This window comes from Mustela nigripes, chromosome 8 (genome assembly GCF_022355385.1).
Source record: "Mustela nigripes isolate SB6536 chromosome 8, MUSNIG.SB6536, whole genome shotgun sequence".
Lineage (NCBI taxonomy): Eukaryota > Metazoa > Chordata > Mammalia > Carnivora > Mustelidae > Mustela > Mustela nigripes.
The window spans coordinates 5,726,386-5,754,371 of NC_081564.1; the positions used below are offsets into that span (position 1 = coordinate 5,726,386).

Genomic DNA, 27,986 nt, shown 5'->3' on the forward strand with positions numbered 1-27,986 from the left:
GCCCACAGGCCGTGCGCTCTGGAATCTCCACCCGAGGGATCACGAAAAAGGTTGCGTGGTTAAGAGTTCCCCCAACCTAGAGTTAATTCAGTCACTCAGCAAGAGCGAGCCCACGGACCCCGGCTTCTTAAACGCGGTCCTTTAAATAAACTCGATTTTTAGGAGGACTTTGGGATGCAGCCAGTAAGCGGTAAGGCTGCAGTGCTGTAATTGTGGAGCGCGGCTGAACTGTTTTCATGGTCCTTCTCCTGGTTTTTTGAAGAGTTTTGTGTGGTTTGTTTTTACCGCAGAGCGCTGTCAGCACTCCGAAAGCGGATCTTAAAAAGAACACAAAACGTGTTGCCCGGCATGAGGGCAGATGCCAAAGTATCTTAATTCTGATGTCAGTAGTCTCAAAGCATTCCACGCCTTATTACAGTTCCGTGACCGGGCGTGCAGGCTCTGAGGTCTCTGTGGGATTTCGTCCTCCTTCTGCGCTTAGATGACCTGCGGCAGCTCCCCTAGCCTCTCCAAACTTCAGTTTCCTTATCCATAGAAGGGAGAGAATAGTCCCTTCCCCCATAGGATTGTGTGAGGATTCAATGAAGTACCATATTAATGAGTCTACACCAATGCCTGGCATATAGTAAGGACTCAATAAATGTTCACTCATTGTTAGCTCTCGGAGCGGGGGCGTGAGGGTTAGCTGAAAAGATCCATGTCTGGGGCGCCTGGGTGGCTCCGGTCATGATCTCAGGGTCCTGGGATGGAGCCCCCCATCAGGCCCTCTGCTCAGTGGGGAGCCTGCATCCCCCTCTCCCTCTGCCTGCCTCTCTGCCTACTTGTGATCTCTGTCAAATAAATAAATAAATAAAATCTTAAAAAAAAAAAAAAAAAAAGATCCATGTCTACACCAGGCCTGACAAATAGCAAATACCAAATAAATGTTTGCCGTGTTAGTTGATGAGCAAAACTAACATTCTGAAAGCGATCTCAAAGTTGAGGGACTACAAATGCCTTGCACTGAGCTTCGCTTTGTTCTTTCACTATCACAGAATCATGGATTTGTGCAGGTTTAGCACCGGCATGAAATCCCCGCCACCACTCCGCCTATCAGCTCTAGGGGAACTGCAAGGTGTTTGCAGCTCTTGGTACCTGGGTACAAAGCCTAGGAGAACGATAGGAGCAGGAGGGTTGTCAAACACACATTGCTATTTAGTATTCTTTAACAAGACAGTAAAAGACATTTTCGCAAGGAAAATCGTTGTCTTGAATTACTTTTAATCCCTGGGTCAAAATGCTTCTACATCTAGGGGAAACATGAGAAAGTAATTTAGGCAAACATGAGTGTTTATGGGGGTGTTCTCGATGTACTACAAATCTTCGTCTTCGCTGAGTTCTACTTCACTAAGACCTTAACATTGCCATGTTGTCACATACTGCAGGGAGGCACCGTTAGTACCTCAGTTTCCCGTATTGGCAAATATCGTTTGTCAGACATTCAAAGTAAGAACATTTTTGTTTTAGGTCTATTGAAATCTGACCTTTGCTTACCAAACAACAGATAACCTTGTCAATACTTCCAGATGCAACATCCCGCCATGGTCAAGAAATGCACCAGGGGTGCTTGCTTGGCTCAGTCACTCAGGAGTTCAACTCTTGGTTCCAGCTCAGGCCATGCTCTTAAGGTCATGGGATGAAGCCCCCTGCTGGTCTCCTAGCTGGTCTCCTTGCTCAGCAGGGAGTCTGCTTGAGATTGTTTCTCTCTCCCGTTCTCCCCACCCCTGCACTCTCTAAAATAATGAAATCTGGGGTGACTGGTTGCCTCTGCCTTCAGTTCAGGTCATAATCCCAGGGTCCTGGGATTGAGCCCCACATCGGGCTCTCTGCTCAGTGGGGAGCCTGCTTCTCCCCACCCCCCAACACCGCCTGCTCTTCTGCCTACTTGTGATCTTTGTCAAATAAGTAAATAAAATCTTTTTAAAAAAAATCTGTATTTAAAAAAATAAAATAAAATAAATAAATCTAAAGAGAGAAAGAGAAAGAAATGCACCAGATAGTAATTCACAGGGATTCTCTAACCCTCCCAATCCTGGGTAGGATCTGGACGGAGGAATGATTAAAGCAGTATTTCTCTTTTCTCCCCCTAGTTTTACGTACTTTTTCTTCCTTAAAAAGCATGTAATCATTTTCTGTTCTAATCAGAAAAAAATATAGTACTTGTTAAAAGTATGCTTTTATTTTCTTTTGGTTGCATTAAGCTATTTAGCCAATAGTATAATGAACGGTGGAATTCTGGAGCATTACAGTTAAAAAAAAAAAAAAAAAGAAAAATGCTTCAGAAGTAAAAAAAAAAAAATGTCATTTGTGAGGTACAATGACATTATTAAAAATTAAAAATATTTTCTTAAAATGCCGTGCAACCAATCCTATGAATATAAATGTAGGCATAAACTCTCAATTCAACTATGAATGAAAAGCCCTGATTTTTAAATACTGTACTTCTCAAATAAAAATGTCACTGGTAGATCTACTCTCCTCGCCATTACTGCTGGAAGCATTCTATGCACTCTTTCAGGAGTTCCTAACAGTCCTACAGATCATGCTTGGATTATCTGAAAAACAAAATCATTGTTTTTCTAAAAAGCAAGGGAGGGACGCCTGGGTGGCTCAGTCGGTTGAGTCAGGGTTAGGGTTAAGTCCCGCATTGGGCTCCTTGCCGAGCAGGGAGCCTACTTCTCTCTCTGCCTACCACTTCCCCTGCTCATGCTCTTTCTCTCTGACAAATAAGTAAATAAAATCTTTTAAAAAAATAAAAATAAAAAAATAAAAAAGCAAGGGAGCAGGAATCTTTTTGTAGACTGACCTACGAAAGGTAGCCCAAGGGGCTGCCTTTAGAACAACAAATTGAATAGTTGTAACTATCTACTTTTAAGATAGTAATTTCATGGTTTTAAAATTAACTCCTACTTTTATGACATCAAAACATACATTATACTAGCTTGCTTTATCCAACGAAAATACCAAATATTTAAAAAAATTTTTTTCATAGGACATTGCCTATTTAAGGATTTTCTTTATTTATTTGACAGAGATCTCAAGTAGGTTGAGAAGCAGGCAGAGAGAGAGGGGGGAAGCAGGCTCCCCGCCGAGCAGAGAGCCTGATGTGGGGCTCGATCCCAGGACCCCGAGACCACGACCCGAGCCGAAGGCAGAGGCCCAACCCACTGAGCCAATTTTGCTAACTTTGCTCCCAATATAAAATCACAAACATCTTATCTTTCTTCTTATAGTTTCACAGTGAGAAACTTTGCATTAAATACTTTATACCCATCTATTATCATGCAGTTTGTAACAATATTTTCATATCTAGTTTCAACAAGATTTGAAATTAAAGTTCTTCAGGGGCAGCTGGCTGGCTCATTGAGTAGAGCATGTGACTCCTGATCTTGCAAGAGTCAAGCCCCACACTGGGCATAGAGCTTACTCAAAAAAATAAAAGTTCCTCAGAGTTGAATAAAAAATTGACTGACATTTGGGGTGCCTGGGTGGCTCAGAGGGTTAAAGCTTCTGCCTTTGGCTCTGGTCATGATCTCAGGGTCCTGAGATCAAGCCCCACATCAGGCTCTCTGCTTAGCAGGGAGCCTGCTTCCCCCACCTCTCTTTCTGCCTGCCTCTGCCTACTTGTGATCTCTGCCTGTCAAAAAATAAATTAAATCTTTTTTCTTTTTAAGATTTTATTTAGTTTTTGACAGAGAGAGCTCACAAGTAGAGAGGCAGGCAGAGAGAGAGAGGAGGAGCTTGGCAGAGAGCCCGATGTGGGGCTTGATCCCAGGACCCTGGGATCATGACCTGAGCCAAAAGCAGAGGCTTTAACCCACTGAGCCACCCAGGTGCCCCCAAAAATAAATAAAATCTTAAAAAAAAAAAAAAATTGACTGGGGCGCCTGGGTGGCTCAGTGGGTTGAGCCGCTGCCTTCGGCTCGGGTCATGATCTCAGGGTCCTGGGATGGAGTCCCGCATCGGGTTCTCTGCTCAGCGGGGAGCCTGCTTCCCTCTCTCTCTCTCTCTCTCTCTCTGCCTACCTCTCTGCCTCCTTGTGATCTCTGCCTGTCAAATAAATAAATAAATAAAATCTTTAAAAAAAAAAATTGACTGACATTTGACCAAATCCAGTTAGTTAAAATACAAACCTGAAAGTAAGCTGAATTAGCATGGAATAAACAGTAAGAGAAAAGAACTTAAGCAAATGTAAAAATTTAAATTATTTTATTATAAAAATTTATATAAACCATAAACACAACAGTTAAAAATAAAACCAAAACAGAATTAAGCCAGTACACAAAGCATCTCAAACAAAAAAGTAGTAACAAGAACCTGACCAGCTTCTTTGAAATTGTCTTTTAGATATCTGATGACTTCCCAGACTTAAAACAGTGATTTCCATTATAGTTACACTGTGAAATATTAAATATTATTTCTAAAAGACAAATAAGATTCTCAAACTCAAGGACTAACAAATATTGGCCAAGTGATCACCAAAGCCTCTGTGTATTTAACAAAATTATAAATCCAAAGTACAAAATCTACCTGAAATCATCTAGCCAAATACCAAATTACTTAAACGAGACTCAGCTTCTGAGATGGCATGAAGGGAAAATTAACATCTTACTTACATACAAAGTTGTGTACACAAATGGGTTTTTGTCAATTTACGATTGCTTGTTTGTTTTTGTCAATATACGTAAAACAAAACAAAGCAGCCACCATTCCTGAAAATCCTTCTTACACTGTGCTAGAATTTGAAAAGACTTCTAGTAACGTCAAGGTTCCATAGAAAAATAAGTTTTTTCTTGTTGAAATTACAAATAATTTTTGTTTTGAACCTATCGCACTTATTTCAGAGAACAGTTCTCCAACATTAATGCTTCTTTTTTTTTTCTCATTCCACCTGGGGGACAATACTGAGCCATAAAGGATCCATTCTCCACCAGGCCCCCCTGTGAACCCAGACAGCAGCTCTCACGCAGAAGCTCTTCACCCAACTATCTCTGAAGAAGGGAAGGTCACTGCCAGAGTACCACACCCCCTTCTCCACATTCACTTAAGATCAGACTTTGTATCTACTCAGCGACAGTTATTACATGGATAACTATGTCCAGACACACAGTGATGTCAGGCAAAAGCAAATCTGCTAGTTTCTGGAGCTAAATCTTAACTTAGAAAATAAGGATTTTATTTGCAGGACTACCGTCCAAGTCAGCTGTTGATTCAAGGAAGATGGTCTATCTTGATTAATGCCATTAGTGGACGATCGCTAAAACTTTGCTCAAATTCCACTGGTTGTGCATTTCACAGGCAGAACCCAGACTACGTAACAGAGTCTAAAGCCTGCAATCAGGCCAGGCTGACAGACAAATGATCACCCCATTAAAAAAAAAAAAAAAAGTCACTAATTTATGCTTTCTTCTCCCTCTGTGGACAAAAAAACCATCAGAAAAGATTGCACAGAATGACTCCCTCAAATAAAGCAGGTCCCCCAAAAGCACAGCATGAGGATAATAGTTTAGAAAACTTTCCTGTAAGAAACTTCATTCAAAATCATCCCATACAACGCTGTATTTTTTTCAGGGCTTCCTATCACAGCTTTCGCCACACAATTTCTCTTAATAAGCTCTAAGAGATTAGCTCGGGGCGTGGGGGATCTTCTGATCACACGGACACTTTCAGTTTCTTTTTCTTGGCCTTCAGCACAGGAGGCAGAGAAATCTTAAAGGCTGTCCTGTAACGACACAGAGAGGAAGACCCTCTTCGGGGCTCTGAATCCCTCCCCCCAACCCCGCGTGGGCCAGACACACCAGCCCAGGGATACTTACTCGCAGGTCGTGCAGATAGGACTGAAATTGCAGAATACTGTAAATTTGAAACACAAAACAAACAGGATGTTGGAAAAAAACAAACGCACAGCTGACTTATTTTCTGTGCCCCCCACACACAGAAAAACTCAGTATTTGAACTTACTTGACAAGCACACAGAACAGACATAGCCAATTTCAATGAGATTTCTATGACAGAAGCAAGCTGCCCGGTAGTCCACGTGGACTGGGGGAGGGAGGATTAACTGAGATCTTTGATCTTGATCAGGGAGAAAAACCCACTGTGTGGGGGGAACAAAAAAAGAGGCAAAGAAATGTTACTGAAAACATAGGAGAATATAACCGGAAGTTGTCAAGTATCAGATATTAGGTAGTGAACACCAAAGAGAATAATAAATTAGGATTTTCCTTAAAAGTCTACCAAGTGGGGCACCTAGGTGGCTCAGTGGGTTAAGCCTCTGCCTTCAGCTCAGGTTATGATCTCAGGGTCCTAGGATCGAGCCCCACATCGGGCTCTCTGCTCAGCAGGGAGCCTGCTTCCCCCGCCCCCATCTCTGCCTGCCTCTCTGCCTGCTTGTGATCTCTGTCAAATAAATAAATAAAATCTTTTTTAAAAACAAATTAAAAAAAAAAAGTCTACCAAGAAAGGCTTCTTTATTCACTCGGCAGGTACAGAGCACCTCCCCAAAGCAGCCACTGTTGTCTGCTTACATAAGCTGCCTTCACAGACGACCCAAGATGTCCCCTTCTAGCTTCAAAGCCCCTGGGCCACCCATCTACTCCTTCTCCCACTTACTAGCATCACCATCGAGACCCCCTTCATTCCCCAGGAGACAGGGGCTCACCCAGACGCAAGGTGTTAGGGCCCTGTTGACCGTCCCTTACCAGCAGATACTGCAGAAGGGAAGGCATCTGAGGCACCTTCAGGTACAGTCCCCCCGTGATGTCACAAGCCTGCAAGACATCCAAAGGGCTCTCTGCCAAACTGGGACTCGCTTAGCTTTTCCAGACAGATGTCAATCTCACCAGCCATTCTTCGGGTCTCCGGAGGAGAGGGGGGTATGACGGAGCCCATCAAAAGGGCATGCTTTTGCAAAGGTACGTGAGGACCAGAAACTTCCCGTTACCTCTCAAGGTGTTCAGCTACTTTTCCCGGGGGCACCACACCCTTTCCCCCTTTGAAGAGCTTAGTGGAGGACAGTACATGCCCTCGGTCCTGTGTTTTCTATTGATGAAATTTTTATTCTAGCCACGTTTACTCATTTTCATTCTATTTTTAACAACAGCTCTGAAATCACCCTGAAGCCATAAAATTCACCCTTTAAAAATGTGTGCTTCACTATTTTTCACTGTCTTCAGAGCTGTGCCACCACAATCTAGTTCCAGAACATTTCCGCAGCCCAAAAGGAAACCCCACACCTATTAGCCATTACTCTCAACCTCCTACCCCAAGGCTACCAGCGACCTACTTTCTCTCTCTCTGGATTTGCCTATTCTGGGCATTTCGTACAAATGGACTCATACAATTTTACCTCAGCATCATGTTTTCAAGATTTATCCTGTGGCAAGATCAGTACTTCATCCCTTTTTATGGCCAAACAATATTCTATCTTATGGTTATACCACGATTTGTTTAACTCCTTTCATTGACTGATTGACACCTGGTGCAGGTGAAGACGGAAAGTCAGTCAGTCGAGTACATGCAGAAACACTGTCACAGGCTATGACCACGGCCATAAAGAAAAAGGAAGTTGGGTAAGGGGACATGGAGTGACCCTAGATGCTCAGGGAAGGCTTCTCTGAGAAAAGCAGAAGCAGAGACCCAAACAAGGGCAGGGAGTAGACCATACAAATACCTACGGAGAAGCCTTAGAAGCAGAGGGAACAGCTTGATGCAGACACCCTCAGCGGCGGCAGGCCTGTAGTTTTAAAGCAATAGCAAAGAGCCCAGTATGGCCGGAGTAAAGAGATTCCATGGGAAAAGAAGATACCCGGAAACCAGATCATGGCATGTACAGACAGCCATGGCAGAACTCTGGGGTTCAGTCTGTGTGTGAGGGGATGCCATGGGAGGGTTTTAAGCAGGTGAGTGACAAGATCTGATTTCCATTTTGAAAGCTTCATTCTGCCGGCCTTGTAGAGAACAGACTTTGGTGTGAGGCGTAGCGCAGAAACAGACCAGTTAAGGACCATCCGCCACTTGAGTGGTAGCAAGGAAGCAGACATGGTGGGATTCGGGCGCATTTTTAAAGATCGAATTAAAAGGATTTGCTAATGGGATGGAAAGGAGAGGAAGAGAAGAAACAAGGCAGCGGCAGCATTTTGGCGTGGGGGCTGGTGAACTGAGCTGCCACTGCTGAGAGGGGGAGGCCCCCGGGAGGCAGCGCGGCAGAAACCAGGAGTTCTGTTTCCGACAAGTTCAAGTTGAGACGCTGCTGGATGTCCAAGGGGAGATGCTGCCTGAGCAGCTGACTATGCAAGTCTGGAACGCAGAGAGCCTGCGTCTGGCCCAGACATAGCGACGTGAGCGTCAGGCAGGCAGAGCTGGCATTTAAACTCAGGGCACAGGAAAGATCCTCTAGGAGTTCACAGACGCTGTGTAGAGTGAAATGTGCAGTTAAAAAATGGACTCAACCTTTTCAATTTTTTAATTCTGAAATATAACCATATGTGCAAGAGCATATACACATACACATGTAAGTATGGTTTAAGTAGGTTTAAACAAAACGAACACCATGTATCTACCATCAAGCTTAAGAAATAGGACAATTTGGAACCTCTGACACTAGTATACTTTCTAATCGTATCTCCCCTTCCCACTCTGTGTCCTCGGCAGTACCCTAAACTCAGCATTTTCCAGTGTTGTGCTTTTAACTGATCTTTTAGCAAAGAATATTTCTTGTGGTCGAAAAAACATTTATCAAAAGTTTGGCAATTTCTTCAGTCTTATTTGGGTTTTTTTTTCCCCCTTTTTAGTTAAATTAAATTTCCATCTCATACAGTTGACTGAAAAGCATCATCTAACAGTGCTGTCCGACAGAAATATAATGTGGGCAATATGTGAAACTTGAAATTTTCTAGCCGCATAAAAAAAGGAAAAAAAAAACAGATAAAATTAATTTTAATAACATTTTATTTAACTCTGTATATTCAAAGTATTATCATCTTAACAGGTAATTCTATAAAATCTTTATTTTACATTCTGTTCTTCATACTAAGTCTTTGAATTCAATGTGTGTATTTTACACTAACAGCACATCTCAATCCAGACCAGCCTCTTTGCAAGAGCTCAACAACCATACAACTATCACACAGGACAGCACAGATCTGCAGTACGACCCCATCTTTATAAGATTCTCTGCTTATGGGGCGCCTGGGGGGCTCAGTGGGTTAAAGCCTCTGCCTTCGGCTCGGGGCATGGTCCCAGGGTCTTGGGATCGAGCCCCACATCCGGCTCTCTGCTCAGAGCGGAGTCTGCTTCCCTTCCTCTCTCTCTGCCTGCCTCTCTGCCTACTTGTGATCACTGTCAAATGAATAAATAAAATCTTTAAAAAAAAAAAAAAGATTCTCTGCTTAGCGACCCATGCTTTCATCTATACCTACACAGAGAAATGTGACATGCTGTTCACCTAATATTAGCAACAGTAACTGTAAGAGGATAGGATTTGAAGGGTTTCTCGTTTTTTTACCCCTTTAAAAAATCCTTTCTTATATTGCCTGAATTCATTTCAATATGTGACTCACTTTTACAGAATCAATCATTACATAAAATGTAAATAAAAATGTTGAAGGATCCCGAGAGTTGCACACCTGAAACTAATGTGACACTGTGTGTCATATGTACTTCAATAAAAAAATAAAATAAGGACCAGAGAGATGTCAGTGCTCTAACCGACAGCATCTCACAGCCAATTCCTAAAACTGTGCGAAGGCTGGTGACAGGCAGTTAACAACGAAGAGAACACACCAGGCTCCCCTGACCACCACCACCACACTTCCACGGAACACGTACCTGTTGGAGGAGTCCTGAATCCGAGTCTAAAACACAGGCATCGATCAAAATATTCTGAAATAAACATTCCAAAAACATTATAGAATAATAAAAATATAGAATAATAAAAATAAAAATAAAAATTATACTGGGACTACTAAGTGCTAGACTTTCTTTAGACTATTCTTAAAACAGTGGATTAACTCTGCAAGGCAGGTATTTGATCTGTATTTTGCAGCTGAAACACCTAGGCCTTGGCCAGGCTGTGGTCACAGAGCTTGGGGGACGGGGGGAGCAGTGCTGTCACCCCAATCTGCCTGTCCCCAAAGCCCACGGTCTTTTCACATCACGCTGCTGCTACAACATGGAGAATATGAGGCATGGATATGGGGATATGGCAGCATTTGGGGTTAAAACTGAAGTTTTAAGAAAGTTTTTTCTTAAAAACATACCAAAGAAAATACATTGGTAATAATTCATTTGAATTAGTGTAGATTCATTCATTTATTTGCAAAGTAAAACTATCAAATCTTGGTAAGACCTTCCTAAAGCAAAGAGAGCAACAGAGGCAAGGTATGCAGCAAACTGTAAGTCTGGGATTCGTAGCCTGAGGTCCAAGGATGGGCTAAACAGGGTTACATGAATACCATGAAACTATATGCAAAACTGTGTTTCAGGGTACTTTTTTCTGGGGACCCATAATATTCATGGGGTCCAGGACCCAAAATAGAGTAATGACTAGTACGATGTATGAATTCCATATTCTTTATCCACTGGTAAGGCCATTTAGTCAAAATATTTGTATAGGTCATTCAAAAAATAAAACTCATATGAAATAAATATTTCCTAAAAAGAATGCTCCCAAAGGACAGGGGGAAGAAGAGAGTGGCAACCCAAGAAACAGACTCTTAATTACAGAGAACACACTGATGGTCACCAGAGGAGGGGGCGGTGGAGGACACAGGTGATGGGGATTAAGGAGTGTACCTGTCACAAGGAGCACCGGGTGACAACTGGAAGTGCTAAATCACGATATGGGACGCATGACACTAGCAGAACACTGTGTGTTAAATATGCTGGAATTTAAATCAAAACTTAAAAACAAAACAAAACAAAACAAAAGATGCTCCCAATTCACCTGCTTCTGTGCTGCGAAGATGACATTCATGAAGTTCATATACTGCAGCGCGCTGTCTTCTGCAGCCTTAATCACCTAAAAATCACATCCCTGTGAATACCTGGGGGCATATCTGAGTTCTCACTGCAAACACAACCAATGCAGCTTGTCTAATCTGCCTGCCTAGTCACCATGGTTAAATAAATAGGTGCACAGGTGCAGTGTAAAATGACCTACTCTCCAAGAGATAGACAGTGCCTGGTTAACAGTTCCACACAGCACCTACATGGGCACATGCGTGCCCACACACACACACACACACACACAGAGGCAGTGCGCACACGTGCCCTAGGATGATTATCTAGTGCTCTGCAAACTGCTTTTTTTTAATTATTTTTTTTTAAATAAACTCTGCACCCAACATGGGGCTCAAACTCACAACCCTGAGATCAAGAGTCACATGCTCTACCCACTGAGCCAGCCAGGCAGCCCTGTAATCTGCTTCTCGGTCCCACAGGGGCGGCGCAGGGCGGGGGGATGAATCTTGTATCAGTGGATTCGGATGTACGTCATCCTTTGTGCTAATTTCATAGACTCCACTGATGAACCAGTTCTCTATAGAGGACACTAAAGAAGCTTCCAGTCCTGTTTTAGACAATGCTCTGGGGAACGCTCTCGTATATGCTGTACACAACTCTCTGAATAGCTCCTAAAATAATCAGGGGGATTGCTAAAATACACACACCTTTCATCCTGCTACAGGCCACCAAACACGCCTCAAAAAAATGTTGTACCGATTTACACTCCCACTGGCAATGCAAGAGGAAAACCTACCCCCAAGCCTGCCACCAACATGGGGAAGTGCCCATTTAGGCTGAGCAAGTAGCGGACAATGCAAACCCTGTTACCAGATGCTTCTAGTTCTTTGCTCACTGGTAAGGCTCCGCGTATTTTCAAATGCTAACTGGCCACTTGCATTTCTTCTTTTGCAGGCTGCTTGTTTTCTACATATTTTAGAGTAAACCGTAACTTTTAAAATTTAATCAATAAGGTCAGGGTGCCTGGATGGCTCAGTCAAGTGTCAGACTCTTGGTCTCAGCTCAGGTCTTGATTTCAGGGTCGTGAGTTAAAGCCCCGAGTTGGGCTCCAGGCCCAGCGTGAAGCCCACTTAAAAAAATAAATGAATAAGATAAAAAACATTTTAGAACTATTATATTAATCCTCGGTCAGGTAGCGATACTGAAAATGCTTTTTTTTTTTTAAAGATTTTATTTATTTGACAGAGAGAGATCACAAGTAGGCAGAGAGGCAGGCAGAGAGAGAGAGAGGAGGAAGCAGGCTCCCTGCTAAGCAGAGAGCCCGATGTGGGACTCGATCCCAGGACCCCGAGATCATGACCCGAGCCGAAGGCAGCGGCTTAACCCACTGAGCCACCCAGGCGCCCCTGAAAATGCTTTTTAATAGCTTTTCTTTCACCCTTGTTTTGGGGTTTGATTTTCTTGAGGTCTTAAGCTTCACATCACGCTCAGCAAGGTCCTTCCTAACCTGAGATTATAAACAGGTACTTTCTTCCAGCGCTTTTATGACCTGAACTTTCACAGTGACATGTCTGACCTTTACTAGAATTATTTAGGTGTGAGCAATGAGATCTAACTTTGTTTTCCCCCAAATGGTCAACCAATTGGCCCAGCCCCTTTAACTGAATAATCCATTTTCTTCCCACTGACTTAAGTGCTTTCTTTCGACAAGCCAAACTCCTCTGTGGACCTGATTTTATTTCTGGAGCCTGGCCTTTCCCAGTTACTCTGGGCCTCCTACTGTGCCAGAACCACACTGTTCCTGCAGCTTTGCAATGTGTTTTAAGATCTAACAGCAAGTTCCTGCTTATTATTCTCTTTCAGAAAGCACCTGGCTATTCTCCTTGATTTATTCTTCCAGATAAACTGATTTTTTTTTAAGATTTTAAGTAATCTCCACACCCAACATGAGGCTCAAACTTACTACCCCGAGATCAAGAATCACACACTCTACCGACTGAGCTAGCCAGGCGCCCTGTTGAATTTCTTAAAGCACTTGGTGAGGAGCTGGCTTCAGATTCCCTCTTCCTCTGCGTCCCCCGACCCGTGACATGCACTCTCTAAATAAAATCTTTAAAAAAATTCCAAGATTGAATTTATAGTTTAACTTTGGAAAAACTGATATCCAAGAATAAAATAGGACTCTCCATTCCTTCAATTCTCCTATGTCTCTCAGAATTTTAGTCTTTCATCATAATCGATTTTATACATTGCTTGTTAATTTATTCTGGATACTCATATTTATTATAAATGGGTCTAACACTTTTATGCCATTATGCTTTCTAATTTGATATAGGTGGTGTATAAATATAGTACTGATTTTTTTAATCTTACCAAAATCCTTGATTTCATTTCCTGATTATCTATAAAGAGATAAAGACAGATTAAAATTTAACTGCATCTTAGTAAACATAAGGTTTTATAACCAACATTTTTAAAGAGTCCACCAAAATTACAGCAATAAAATAAGGATTCCAGATCTCATAAAAAACCACACTCCTACCTTTCACTTCCTTGTTCATTCTATGAATGTCTGAATTTTTTAGCATTAAGGAATTTTGAAATAATTTCATAAATACTTATACTAAACAGAAAAATAACCTCAAATTTTAAATTAATCCATCCACCTAGGTGAAAAAAGAAATGCTCTATTTCCCAAGATAAACACACAAGACTACTTGGGAGTTTCCACTTACCAACTGCAATCAACTGAGCTTTGTAACCAAAACCTGATCTCTGTCCCAGAAAATTAAAATCATCATGATTAACCCTGCGATCATCCACCACATCCTAGAATACTGTGATGACCGCTAAGTCCACAAGCCAGAAAACAAACATCGGGCTCTTTGCTCAGCAGGGAGCCTGTTCTCCCTGCCTGTCTCTCTCTCTCTCTGCTCCCTCCCAAGTAAATACATCTTTTTTTTTTCTTTAAAGACTGGGAGAACATCACACCAACAGACATCAACATGCTTGGGACAGTGTTCTTTACTCTATGTTAAGTGCAAATAACCTGTGGGCCTCAGGAGAAACCACTCATTTATTAACCCTCAGGAGCAGCGAACGACTTTTGTAAATACCAAACATAAGCTCCTAACTTAAGGAAGGTAAAAAAGACACACACACCCTCCCCAATTTGGCAAAGCAAGTTACAAGCATCCTGGAGAATGTCGTGTGAGCAGGACATACTATAGAAGAGTCTTCTTTCTTTTACGTTTCAAGTTTTTACAGCTTATCTTAAAAATATTCCAAAGCCAGGGGCGCCTGGGTGGCTCACTGAGTTAAAGCCTCTGCCTTCAGCTCAGGTCATGATCTCAGGGTCCTGGGATCGAGCCCCGCATCGGGCTCTCTGCTCAGCAGGGAGCCTGCTTCCCTTCCTCTCTCTCTGCCTGCCTCTCCGCCTACTTCTGATATCTCTGTCAAATAAATAAATAAAATATTTAAAAAAAAAAATTCCAAGGCCAAGACAAATTGTTTTTTTGATTATCCACCACTTTAGAATATTCATGCCTTTCATTAATATGGACACCCAAGGTTCTAAAAATTATCACAAGTTAAGATATCCGGAAGACACCTTCTGAATGACGAGAACACCAAGGATACAGCAAAGAGCTTTGGCGAGGGATCCTGCCAGCAGAGTTTCTGTATGTTGACCCTTTATGTCACCTGCAAGTAATTTAAAAAAGAAAATTAAAGAGAATGTTCAGGTTTTCTTGAACTAAAACCATTTTCAAACCAAAGCATTCTTCTTCCAGAATGAAATCAGCTGATACTTAAAAACATAGCAGCAATCTGTTCTCAGTAATGCTTAAATAAGTAATTTTTAACATCGTCTCAATTTAAAATATCCTGTGGTAAGGGGCTGAGGAAGTACAAAGTTTCAGTCTGGGGTAATTTGGGAATGGACAGCTGTGATGTTTACACACAGTGTGAATGTACTTATTGCCACTGCACTGCACATTTTAAAATGGCTGAATGGTTGGGACGCCTGGGTGGCTCAGTTGGTTAAGCGGCTGCCTTCAGCTCAGGTCATGATCCTGGTGTCCCGGGATCGAGTTCCACATCAGGCTCCATGCTCAGCGGGGAGCCTGCTTCTCCCTCTGCCTCTGCCTGCCACTCTGTGCACGCTCTCTCTCTCTGACAAATAAATAAAAATTAAAATAAATAAAATGGCTGAATGGTAATTTTGTGTTATCTATATTCTCTTTTCAAAAAAGATTTTATTTTTAAGTAAGCTCTATACCCAATGTGAGGCACGAACTCACAACCCCGAGATCAAGAGTCACATGCTCCACTGACTGAGCCAGCCAGGTGCACCCTACAGTATGTATATTCTACCACAGGAAAAAATACCCTGGTGTTTTCTGGAAAGGTTCAGGTTTGTTAACAATCTAAGTGGTGCAAAAGGTCACGTGCAACTGCCTGCTCTGAGCCTATCCGCACTCCTTCCCACCACCCCTCTGTCTCATGCCCCTCAGAGAGCTGCCCCGCTAGTAGAAAGGGGGCAGGATGTTCCCCCTCGGCTGTGGCAAGCAGAGACAAAGCTGGAAAATTGTTTGAAGCCTTGAGTGAAAAAAGCCAAGCCTCTCAAGAGGGTGGGGAGCTCGGACTGACATCCGGTGCGAACAGGGCCTGCAGCGGGTCCAGGAGCACGGACACCTTCACCCATGGGTGAGGTCAGACCCAGAAAGGTCTTGAGCACCACACTGAGAAGTTGGGACTTTACCCTGGAGGCCCATGGTTCTCAAAGTATGATTCTAGAACCAGGTATAAGAGCATCACCTGGAAACTTACCAGAAACACAGATTCTTGGGACCACTCTAGACCTGCTGCATCAGAAACTGCAGGGTAGGACCCAGCATTTTGTTTTAACAAGCCCTCCCGGGGATTCTTACCAGCTTTACTGGGGTGTAATTGACAGATCATAAAATTCACTCCTTTTAAGTAAACACTTCAATGTTTTTTTAAAGCAAATTTAGAGAGCTGTATACGATTACCACAACCCAGTTTTAGAGCATTTCCTTTACCCCAAAAGGTCACTTGGGCCCATTCCAGTCACTCCTCCCCCACCCTCGGAAACCACTAACCTACTTTCTGTCTGTAAAGAGTGGCCTTTCCCAGGACGCCTGGGTGGCTCAGTTGGTTAAGCAGCTGCCTTCGGCTCAGGTCATGATCCCAGCGTCCTGGGATCGAGTCCCACATCGGGCTCCTTGCTCCGCAGGGAGCCTGCTTCTCCCTCTGACTCTGCCTTCCACTCTGTCTGCCTGTGCTCGTGCTCGCTCACTCTCTGACAAATAAATAAATAAAATCTTTTTTTTTTTTTTCAAAGATTTTATTTATTTATTTGACAGAGAGAGACAAGTAGGCAGAGAGGCAGGCAGAGAGAGAATTGGGGAAGCAGGCTCCTTGCTGAGCAGTGAACCCGACATGGGGCTCGATCCCTGCTCAGCAGGGAGCCTGCTTCCTCCTCTCTCTCTGCCTGTCTCTCTGCCTCCTTGTGATCTCTGTCTGTCAAATAAATAAACAAAATCTTTAAAAAAAAAAAAAAAAAAAGCATTAGAGGCTAAGAGTAGGTTTCAAGAAGTAGAGGCTGGCGGACAGTGGGAGATGCTGGCGAGGTCACGAGGTCACACAAACAAGGCACAGGCTTTGAGGAAAAGGATTTTACAAAAGAAAAGAGAGAGAACACAAGTAAATATTCCCAAGAAACCCAACTCTCAGGACTTAAAGCCTCAGGACCTCCACATTCAACTGCAATTGTAAGATAACAAGAACGGAGAAAGCCATTACTCTTGGTCATGAGATCCTTAATCTCTTCGGCAATGACTTCATTCGCGGCTGTGAACAACTCATACTTCCCGTCCTTACTCCCTGACGGGCTGAACTCAGAGGAAGGGTTGCCAGGGTCTCCAAAAAAGTCTCCAAGTCTGCCATTCTTTCCAGGATACAAGAATCGACTGAAACAGTGGGGGAAAAAAACACCAAGTTACACCAGGACTGTCTTCACTAGACATCCAGATGAAATTCAGTAAACAACCACCCACAGCAATTCTGACACAAGATTCTGCAGTAAGTTTCATTTTTAAGAAATGTATAAGACAGGCAAACTGGCAAACATGAGGTCTACCCCCAGAGAATGTTTTAACAATCCCCTGTTTTCTCACAAGTGAGAGGAAATAACGCATGTGTGCTGGGTCCCAGCTTTGGGGTGGTCCTCATTCTACTTTCTCAGATGCCAGCTGGGAAGAGAGTCATAACCAAATTCTCACTTGCGACTAGTTTATTATTTGAGGTATATTTATCTACCCCAGTAATAAAAATCTGCCCCAAGGGTCCCTAAAAGATTCTCCTAGTGCTTCATGATTTTTATAGCAATCCTATAAAACCCCGTATTTGATTCTTCTAAACACTGGAGAACTTTGCTTCTCATAGTTTTTCTTTTGATACCTTAACCAAATCAGAGTCATCGTTTTTCATTCAACTCTGAGAAAAATGCATGGTGATCATGGGAGCTGGAGCACTTACTAGGGGGCCCACAGGCTCCTTCAACACACCGAAGAGAACAGCCCTAAGAAATAAGAAGTTTGAGAACTATCCACTGACCTTATATGAAATACGCGGGTACACAAGAGTCACTTCAACCAGGATGTAACATTTAATCAAGACCCAGAAGAGCCATGTCTTACACGGGAAGTATGATTCTACGGTCAGCATATGCATGAAAAGTAAATGCGGTGAAAATATGTAGCCTATACCTAGTCCCTTTTGAGCTGCCCTACTACGCACCTGCCCCTAAGAGACTCTACCCTTTGCCCCAGCCGGTGTTTACACCCGTCTTAGAAAAGGTCACTGCTTCCTCGGCTGAGCACCAGATGGAGTCCTTCGCTTGGGTTTAAACCCAATTAACAAGAAAAACCCTCATCTGTAAACACCAGAATCACACCGAGAGCAGTGAAACATTACACCCTGAGAAGCACGCAGAGCCCACAACTCGAGGAAAGAGAGCAGAATCACACCTCCTGTTTCGTCTGCCCCCACCCGGGGCAGACTCGAGCAAAGAACAGTAATAGGAGCTGCCACTCTTGCTGGATAATTGTCCCTGGCTTTTGCCTAGAAAGGATGGGTGAACCCGGGTAAGTTAAATGCGCACATGATGCAAGTCTATTAGGTATCAGCTAATGAGTCTTCCAATTTTCATCTCTGTCAAAATGTACTGACTCATGCTGCGAGTCTTGTTCAACGCTACATTAAAAAAAATTCTGCAACACAGAAAAGGAAGAGTAGTACATGCTGACTGGCACAAAAACCTCACAAATGTTAAACACCAAATAGGTAGAAGAATCACTATGGTCGTACCTTTCTTGAATGTGACTCGCTATCACAGCAAGTTTGTTGGAATGATTCATGAATAAATGAGAATTTCCCAGCACCATCACAGCATCTATGCATTTTGATAAAGTAAACTGTTGAAAAACAGAAAACATGAGAAAAGGTAAAGTAGCTATCCAAATAACTAGGTTGGGTCTTAATAAAGATTTCACTTAAATTTTATTCACTGCTAAAAATTTGCTGGGGAGCTCCCTCCTCCAAAGCCAAAAGCAAACCACCTGAAAACTAATATTCTACTTTTCCTTATGTGAGATGATTTCCACATCAGTGCATTATTCCACAACTATTTTCTGCAAACATTTAAGGAAAGCAAACATGTCACATATTCTGTGATAAAATTACTAACAAATTATTAGTATGTACGAAGTAGATGATTAACACACACTGATTAAACTGATGATTTCTGTAAGTTTTCAATTCATTCACTAAGTATGCCAGGCTCCTGCTATGTGTCAGGCAAAGATCCCTTCTTTTGTAGAGCTTACATTCTCACAAGTACTAATACTATTAAGATGTAGGTGGATATTCTTATAATCCTGGAATAAAGCATGTTTCTCTTAAAGAAAAGAATACTTCCGGCAACAAATAAAACACTGATAAATCCCACTTTATTAAAAAAAAAGTAGGGGGCGCCTAGGTGGCTAAGTGGGTTAAAGCCTCTGCCTTCAGCTCAGGTCATGATCTCAGGGTCCTGGGATTGAGCCCCATGTCAGGCTCTCTGCTCAGTGGAGAGCCTGCTTCCCCATACCCCCTGCCCCCACCTGCCTCTCTGCCTACTTGTGATCTCTGTCTGTCAAATAAATAAATAAAATCTTAAAAAAAAAAGTAAAGCAAATCTATTAAAATTTCTGTATGGCAAAAAAATGACTGTAAGCAAAAGTGAAAGCCAAATTACAAACTGGGAAAATATCAACATATGACACAAAAGGTTAGCCTTCTCATATAAAGTGTCTAAAAATCGGTAAAAAACAAACAACAGGGCGCCTGGGTGGCTCAGTGGGTTAAGCCGCTGCCTTCGGCTCAGGTCATGATCTCGGGGTCCTGGGATCAAGTCCCACATCAGGCTCTCTGCTCAGCAGGAGCCTGCTTCCTCCTCTCTCTCTCTCTGCCTGCCCCTCTGCCTACTCGTGATCTCTCTCTGTCAAATAAATAAATAAAATCTAAAAAAAAAAAAATAAATAAAAACATTAACATTAAAACAAACAAACAAACAAACAAACAACAAAAAAACAAAACCAGAAGAGGAAAATGGGCAATGCCCCAAGGGAAAAATACAAAGGGCCATAGAATACACTAAGAGCAAACTGAGATAGCTTTTATGGTACATGATATTGGCAAAAGATAAAATAAGGAAAGAGAACGTCTTGTGTGGTTTCAAAAAAAAAAAAAGCCTTCTCACATACCACTGATGGGAGTTCAAACTAAAACAGTATTTTTGGAGGGCAACACAGGGTAATACGCAGCGATGTGCTGTTCTTTCTATAAGATGGAATACTATTCTCCAATAAAAGGAACGAATTACGGTAACAACACAGACAAATCTCAAAAGTTATGCTAAGTAAAGAAACCAGACCATTGATTCCATTTATATAAAATTCCAGAAAATGTAAGCTAATCTAAAATCAGTGGTTGCCTGGGGGTAGGGACAAGCAGAGAGAAGGAGGTAGGATAAATTATAAAGAAATATGAGACTTCTGGGGGTGACAGATTTATACGTTCATAGTTTTGATTATGGTGATAATTTCATGAATGTATACATATACGAAAACATATCAAACCAAATACTCCAAATATGTGCTGAGCACTGCATGTCAATTTTCTCTTGATAAAGCTAATTTTAACTTTGACTTTTCTTTTGTATTTTTTTTTAAGATTTTATTTATTTATTTGATAGAGATCACAGGCAGGCAGAGAGAGAGAGAGGAAGCAGGCTCCCCGATGAGTAGAGAGCCGGATGCAGGGTTCGATCCCCGGACCCTGGGATCATGACCTGAGCCGAAAGCAGAGGCTTTAACCCACTAAACCACCCAGGTGCTCCATCTTTTGTATTTTTTTTTAAAGATTTTATTTATTTATTTGACAGACAGAGATCACAAGTAGGCAGAAAGGAGGAAGCAGGCTCCCTGCTGAGCAGAGAGCCCAATGTGGGGCTCGATCCCAGAACCCTGAGATCATGACCTGAGTCAATGGCAGAGGCTTTAATCCGCTGAGCCACCTAGGTGCTCCTGTATTTTTTTTTTTTTAAAGTAGGATCCATACCTAATGTGTGGCTTGTACTCACGATCCCAAGATCAAAAGTTGCATGCTCTACTGACTGAGATGGCCAGGCACCCCTTGATTTTAAGAAAGACACCATCAAGAAATTGAAGAGACAAGCCACAAAGTCACAGACCAGAAGAAAATATTTGTAAATCATATATTTGAAAAAAGACTTGTATCCAGACTATATAAAGAGTTCTTACAACTCAGTAATAAGAAAACAAACAACCCAATTTTAAGTTGGGTGTAATAATTGAATATGCATTTCAATTAAGAAAATACAAGGGCAGTTTATAAGCATGTATTATATACATATATATATGTATATAATCTATATCTATATATATAATAGTCCTTAAGGAAATGCAAATTAAAACCACAAGGAGATGCCACTACCTGCTTACTAGAATGACTCTAACAAAACAGACAGGTGTTGGCAAGGAAGTGAAGGTGCTGGAACTCTAACACACTGCTCAAGGGAATGGAAGATGGCGTCCCCACTTGTTCAGTCTGGCAGCATCTTCAAGTTAAATCTAAACCTACCACGTGACCAGGCAGTTCAACTCAAAGGCATCTACTCGAGAGAAAAGCAAACATATGTCCACACAAAGACTTGTTTGAGAATAATCAGCGGAAACAATCCAGATGTCCATGAATAGGTGAGTAAGAAGTATATCCATGCAACAAAATACTATTCAGTAGTAAAGAGGAATCACCAATACATGCCACAACCTGGATAAACCTCAAAAATGTTACACGAAGTAGAAAAAACATCAAAATAAAACTACCTATAACTAAACTTGTCCAATATGAAAAATATCAAATAGTTTAATAACTACTAAAAAAATTAATTCGTAGTTTCAAACTTCCCCAAAATGCAAACTCCAGCCCAGATGATTTCACTGGAGAACTGTACCACCCAAGCATCCCTATACAGGCCTTTTCTGATAAAAAGTATAAAACATGGGCACCTGGGTGGCTCAGTGGGTTAACCGTCTGCCTTTGGCTCAAGTCTTTATCTCAGGGTCCTGGGATCAAGCCCCGCATCGGGCTCTCTGCTCGGTGGGGAGCCTGCTTCCCCCTCTCTCTCTGCCTGATGCTTTGCCTACTTGGGATCTCTCTCCCTCTGTCAAATAAAAAATAAAAAAATAAAAAAGAAGTTTTAAAAATATTTTTAAAATATATAAAACACTAATGAAAGAAATCAAGATTTAAAAAAAAAGGAAAGAAATCAAGATCTAAGTAAATGGAGAGATGTACTATATTTGTAGACTGGAAGACCCAACATAATTGAGACCTAGCAGGCCTATGTAGAATACATCCTCAAACTGATAAACAGGTTTAATTGATAATTCCTATCAAGATTCCAACAAGAAGGGCGCCTGGGTGACTCAGCCATTAAGCAATCTGCCTTCGGCTCAGGTCATGATCTCAGGGTCCTGGGATGGAGCCCCACATCGGGCTCTCTGCTCAGTGGGGAGCCTGCTTCTCCCTCTCCCACTCCCCCTGCTTGTGTTCCCTCTCTTCTCTCACTGTGTGTCTGTCAAACAAATAAAATCTTTTAAAAAAAAAGATTCCAACAAGATCTTTTATAGACATAGACAAGCTCATTCTAAAATTTATATGGAAAAGAAAAGGAACCAGAATAGTTAAAAAAAAGTTTTGAGGAAGAATAAAGTGGGACGAAACAGCCCGCTGGAGCCCAAGACTTACTGTCTTGCTATAGTAATCAAGACTCTGTGGTACTGGTTGAGGAAGAGAGCACTGCAGCAACTAGAAATAAACCCACACATCTACACCCAAGTGGTTTTTGACAAGGCTGCAAAAGCCATTTGGTGGAGAAAGAGTAATTTTTCCAAAAATGGTGCCGGAACAATTAGATTATTCATAGACAAGATAATAAACCTCAATCTAAATGTCACAGCCTATTAAAAAGTTAACTCAAAATGGGGGCACCTGGATGGTGCAGTCGGATGAGCCGCCGACTCTTGGTCATGATCTCGAGGTCATGAAATCAAGCCCCATGTCAGGCACCTCACTCAGCACAGAGTCTGCTTAAGACTCTCTCCGGGAGGCGCCTGGGTGGCTCAGTGGGTTAAAGCCTCTGCCTTCGGCTCAGATCATGATCTCTGGGTCCTGGGATAGAGCCCCGCATCTGGCTCTCTGCTCAGTGGGGAGCCTGCTTCCCCCCCTTCTCTGCCTGCTGCTCTTCCTACTTGTGATCTCTCTCTGTCAAATAAATAAATAAAGTCTTAAAAAAAAAAAAAAAGACTCTCTCTCTCTCCCTCTATCCCTACCCCTGCATATGATCTCTCTTTTCTCTAAAAATAAACAAATAAAATCTTTTTACCAAATTAACTCAAGGTAGATTTTAAGATTTTATTAAGTAATCTCTATACCCAAGGTGGGGCTCGAACTCACAACCCTGAGATCAAGAGTCACAGGCTCTACCGATCGAGTCAGCCAGGCATCCCTGGATTGTGGATTTAAATGTAAAACTTTTCAGATGACACTGGCGAACATCTTTGTGACCTAGACAAGGTTGAGAACTCTTACCAAAAGCACCAAAAGCACAGGCTATATTTTTTAAATATCGAGTAACTGGACTTGATCAAAATTAAAAAGACTTCCTGCTCTGTGAAAGATCACCACAAGAGGATGAAAAGACAACCTAAAGAGAAAATACTGATATTTTCTCAGCATCTGATATCTGAAAAAGGGGCTTATCTCTTGAAACATAAAGGAATCTCAAAACTCAACAGTTAAACATAACCCAACAATCCAACCAAACAATGGATAGATGACATGCAAACACATCTCAGGAGGCTTATCTATACGGCCAATAAGCCTACAGCTCAGGCCATGATCCCAGGGTCCTGGGATTGAGCCCCACATCAGGCTCTCTGCTCAGCAGGGAGCCTGCCCCCCTCTCTCTCTTCCTGCCTCTCTGCTTAATTATGATCTCTGTCAAATAAATAAATAAAATCTTAAAAAAAAAAAAAAAAAAGATTCACCTTAAGGGATCATTATTCAGCTACGAAAACAGTTAGTACAAAAATGTGTCAGCATGGTGAGGGGAGGGAGAGACTGCATCTCTCACACTTGGCTGGTGGGAATATAAATCCATTCTAGAAAACAATGTATCAGTTTCTTCCTACTTTCTAGCAGTTGCGATCCTGGGCACTAATCCCACAGAAATGAAAACGTCTACCCACACAACAACCTCTATACAAATTCTCAGAGCAGCTTTTAACCCACTGAGCTACCCAGGCGCCCCTCAGAGCAGTTTTTGATGTAATAGCCGACGACTGAAAAAAAAAACCCCAAATGGAGAGCTTTCCCAGGTGAGTGATGGAACGAACTGTGTTACCTCATGCCCTGGAATAGTACCCCGCAACAGAAAGGACAAACTTTGCTAAATGGACCAGCCTAAAATGATCAAGGGCATTCTGTTGGGGGGGGGGGATCTCAAAAACACTTTATGACCTATTCACAGGACTAAAGTGCGGGACAAGAGTAGGAGATCAGCATCTACCATGGCTCGGGACCAGGAACTGACTACAAAGGGACAGCATCTATAAAGGGAGCACTAGAGAGCTCCTGGGTATGTTGGCACGGTTCAGTCTTGACCGTGGTGGTGGTTTGGAGGTTACACAAATCTAAACTCATGATAAGGGGCGCCTGGGTGGCTCAGTGGGTTAAGCCCCTGCCTTCAGCTCAGGTCATGATCTCAGGGTCCTGGGATTGAGCCCCACACTGGGCTCCCTGCTCCACGGGGAGCCTACTTCTCCCTCTCCCTCCGCCTGCCACTCCCCCGGCTTGTGCTCGCTCTCTCCATCAAATAGATAAATAAAATCTTTTTTTAAAAAAGCTAATTTTTTTTTAATGAAGCTGATTCCCAAAAAGCAATACAAACACACTTAAACCAGAATTATCCATAGGCCTCCTCAAGCAATCTTACCTGAGATTCCTTTAACGCTTGCTTTCCCCACCAAATTGGGTTGGTATCAACTACGATAACTAGAAGATTCAATTCATCTTCTGAAAGTATTAACAAAGGATAAACACATTAGCCTCATGAAAGCGTATCCAAGCCAACAATCCCAGTTTGTAAAGACCCTCCCCAGGTCTTCCAACAGGTCCTGGCTCCCTACTTGAGGAGAACACCAATGTCAGCCATCTCTGCATCAGCCAGTGGCATATGTAATCCTATAATCCAATATACTGGATTATATATATTACTGCCACCTTCCATCAATTATGACATGGCCACTCTCCTTTTTTTTTTTCTTTTTAACATTTAGCTGTTGCTAAAATCAGGATGGTATCTTACAGCTAAGACTGGCAGCACATCTCTCTTAGTGGTATACTAAACAAAAACGTATCTCATAATCCACATTGTCTCGACAATTAGGCTATACCGCACTCCTTTTTTGCAGATGAAAGGAGCTTGCTCGAAGTCACACGGCGTGCTAGCAAGCAGCAAAACTCCCTGCTGCAAAGACAGATCTGCTTGACTGTAGAGTGTGGCCTTTCAATACCCCCCTGTCCACTTCTGACCCTCTTTTAATGACACTTAGTACTCATTATCTCATTTCGCAGTTGCTTGTGTTTCTGATCTCTCTCACCAGTTCTGCTAAAGCTAGTCCACTAGATCGTGGACTCCTTATAGAAGGAGGATTTTTGCTGGGATGAAATGATATGTGCAAATCACACACACAAAAGCGTCTAGCACAGAAGCACTTAACTGTCTTTCGCAGGCCCTCACTCCTCTACCCACAAGCCCACAATCCTTTGGCCTTACTTTCCATGAGGCCCCATCTCACACCTCTCAGGGCCAGCCACTCCTTGCTACTACCCAGAGGCCTGGAAAAAGGCAGTGTCGCCTCACAGGAGAGATGAGTATCTATACCCATGCACTGCCCGGTGAATGTCCTTCTTTGGGTCTCTACCCCACAGTTTGTAGACATGGGCCATGCCAGGCCTGCCTCTCTCACAGAATGGTGGTATAGATTGAAAAAGATAAGCATGGGGGCGCCTGGGTGGCTCAGTGGGTTAAAGCTTCTGCCTTCGGCTCAGGTCATGATCCCAGGGTCCTAGGATCGAGCCCCGCATCAGGCTCTCTGCTCAGCAGGGAGCCTGCTTCCTCCTCTCTCTCTCTGCCTGCCTCTCTGCCTACTTGTGATCTCTGTCTGTCAAATAAATAAATAAAAATTTTTAAAATAGAGGCTCCTAAAATAGGAGCCTCTGCCTTCAGCTCAGGTCATGGTCCCAGGGTCTTGGGATCGAGCCCAGCATCGGGCTCTCTGCTTGGCAGGAAGCCTGCTTCCTCCCCTCTCTCTCTGCCTGCCTCTCTGCCTACCTGTGACCTCTGTCTGTCAAATGAATAAATAAAATCTTTAAAAAAAAAAAATCTTTAAAATAAAAAAAAGAAAAAGATAAGCATGGACAGTTAGACTCCCTATTTCCACTCTTGCTCTCTTTTCCACACAGCAGCCAAAATGACCTTTTAAAATTATAAAAGTCATGGGGTGCCTGGGTGGCTCAGTTGTTAAGTGTCTGCCTTCCGGCTCAGGTCATGATCCCAGGATCCTGGGATCGAGCCCCACATCAGGCTCCCTACTCAGCGGGGAGCCTGCATCTCCCTCTCCCACTCCCTGTGCTTGTATTCCCTCTCTCGCGGTGTCTCTGTCAAGTCTTAAAAATAAATTAAATAAATAGAATTATAAATCAGGGGTGCTTGAATGGCTCAGTCGGTTAAGCATCTGCCTTAGACTCAGGTCATCATCCCAGAGTCCTGGGATCAAGCCCGGCATTGGGCTCCCTACTCAGCCGGGAGCCTGCTCCTCTCTCTGCCTGCACCCCTCCTCCCTGCTCATGCTCTCTCTCTCAAATAAATTAAAATTAAAATTATAAATTAGACTGTAGAAATTATTTGCTTATTCCTCCCTACCATGGTTTCATATTACACTTAAAAACAAAGTTCAACCTCTATATTATGGTCCACAAGAGCCACGCATCTACTTAAGCTTCCTGCTCTCGTCCCTCTAGCTCACTTCACTCCCACCACCCTGGTCTCTTTTTTCTTAAGACAACAGACTCGGGGTGCCTGGGCGGCTCAGTTGGTTAAGCATCTGCCTTTAGTTCAGGTCATGATCTCAGGGTCATGGGATGGAGCCTGGAGTCAGGCTCCTTCCTCAGCGGGATGTCTGCTTCTCCCTGCCCCCGTCCTCCACCCCACTCCTGTGCAAGCACTCTCTCTCAAATAAATATAATCTTAAAAAAAAAAAAAAAAAGGCATCAGACTCTATAACTGGTAGTTTAACGTATGAATGGAGGTCTCTCCACCTTCCTTTACCCTCAAGTCCCCCATTCTGTTTTAGTGTCATGTAGTGGCTCAACGTGCCACACAGCCTTTGCAGAGTCATTCAAGACTCCCTTTCAGCACCTGGACTCTTCTCTAAGTAGCTGTTCCATGATCATCCCCTAATCACAACGTACTGCAGCATCCCAGTATATGGTCTTCACAGCTCGTCACCCTCCGAAATTATTCCTTTTTAAAAAATATTTATATTAACATATGACGTATTATTTGCCCCAGGGGTACAGGTCTGTGAACCGTCAGGCTTACACACTTCACAGCGTTCACCATATCACATACCCTTCCCAATGTCCATAACACAACCACCCTCTCCCTACCCCCTTCCCCCCGGCAACCCTCAGATTGTTTTGTGAGATTAAGAGTCTCCTGTGGTTCGTCTCCCTCCCGATCCCATCTTGTTTCATTTTTTCCTTCCCCCCCGCCAAGTCCACCGTCCTGCCTCTCAAATTCCTCCTATCAGGGAGATCATATGATAATTGTCTTTCTCGGATTGACTTATCCTCCGAAATTATTCTTATTTGCTTGCCTATGGTCTGCCTCGCCCACTAGACTGGAACCTCCACGAAGGCCCCTGATTGCCATGTTCTCTGCTGTATTCCCAGCGCATAAAACAACGCCTGGCACCCAAGAGGCCATTCAAAACTATTTACTGAATAAATGAATGTATCTGCTACTCCTCTAAAGACTAAAAGGTTTGCCCAGCCCCCCAATAGCGCTCCAGCTGGGTGGTCCTGGCCAAGCCCGAACCGCCCGGCCCCGCGCTCGGGGGTCCCTCCCCGCACACCCCTCACCGTCTGACACCATGGCTGCCAGGATCCCCCCAACGCACAGGTAGCCGTCAAGCGCGCCTTCCGGAATCTGCGCGCCCCGACTTCCGGCGCGGCCCAGTGACCTAAGGCCTCTCGGCGCGCCGTACGCA

The 27,986-nt window shown here is 43.0% G+C and overlaps 1 protein-coding gene across 2 annotated transcripts; it reads right to left on the bottom strand.

The window, feature by feature from the left end:
• Window positions 1-4,231: 4,231 nt before the first annotated feature.
• GTF2H3 (general transcription factor IIH subunit 3) lies at window positions 4,232-27,960 on the bottom strand. 2 transcript variants are annotated; one of them, XM_059408256.1, is made up of 13 exons: window positions 27,859-27,960; window positions 24,647-24,726; window positions 18,394-18,500; window positions 16,828-16,994; window positions 14,641-14,703; window positions 13,544-13,573; window positions 13,375-13,403; window positions 10,985-11,059; window positions 9,868-9,921; window positions 6,741-6,809; window positions 6,001-6,136; window positions 5,856-5,892; window positions 4,232-5,761 (listed from the first exon to the last, which is right to left on the bottom strand). In XM_059408256.1, the coding sequence occupies exons 1-13, from the start codon at window positions 27,869-27,871 to the stop codon at window positions 5,692-5,694; spliced, it is 930 nt and encodes a 309-aa protein (XP_059264239.1). In that variant the 5' UTR covers window positions 27,872-27,960; the 3' UTR covers window positions 4,232-5,691. The 2 variants fall into 2 exon arrangements, with proteins under 2 accessions (XP_059264239.1, XP_059264240.1); XM_059408257.1 differs by lacking the exon at window positions 24,647-24,726 and having other exon boundaries at window positions 27,859-27,926.
• Window positions 27,961-27,986: the final 26 nt, after the last annotated feature.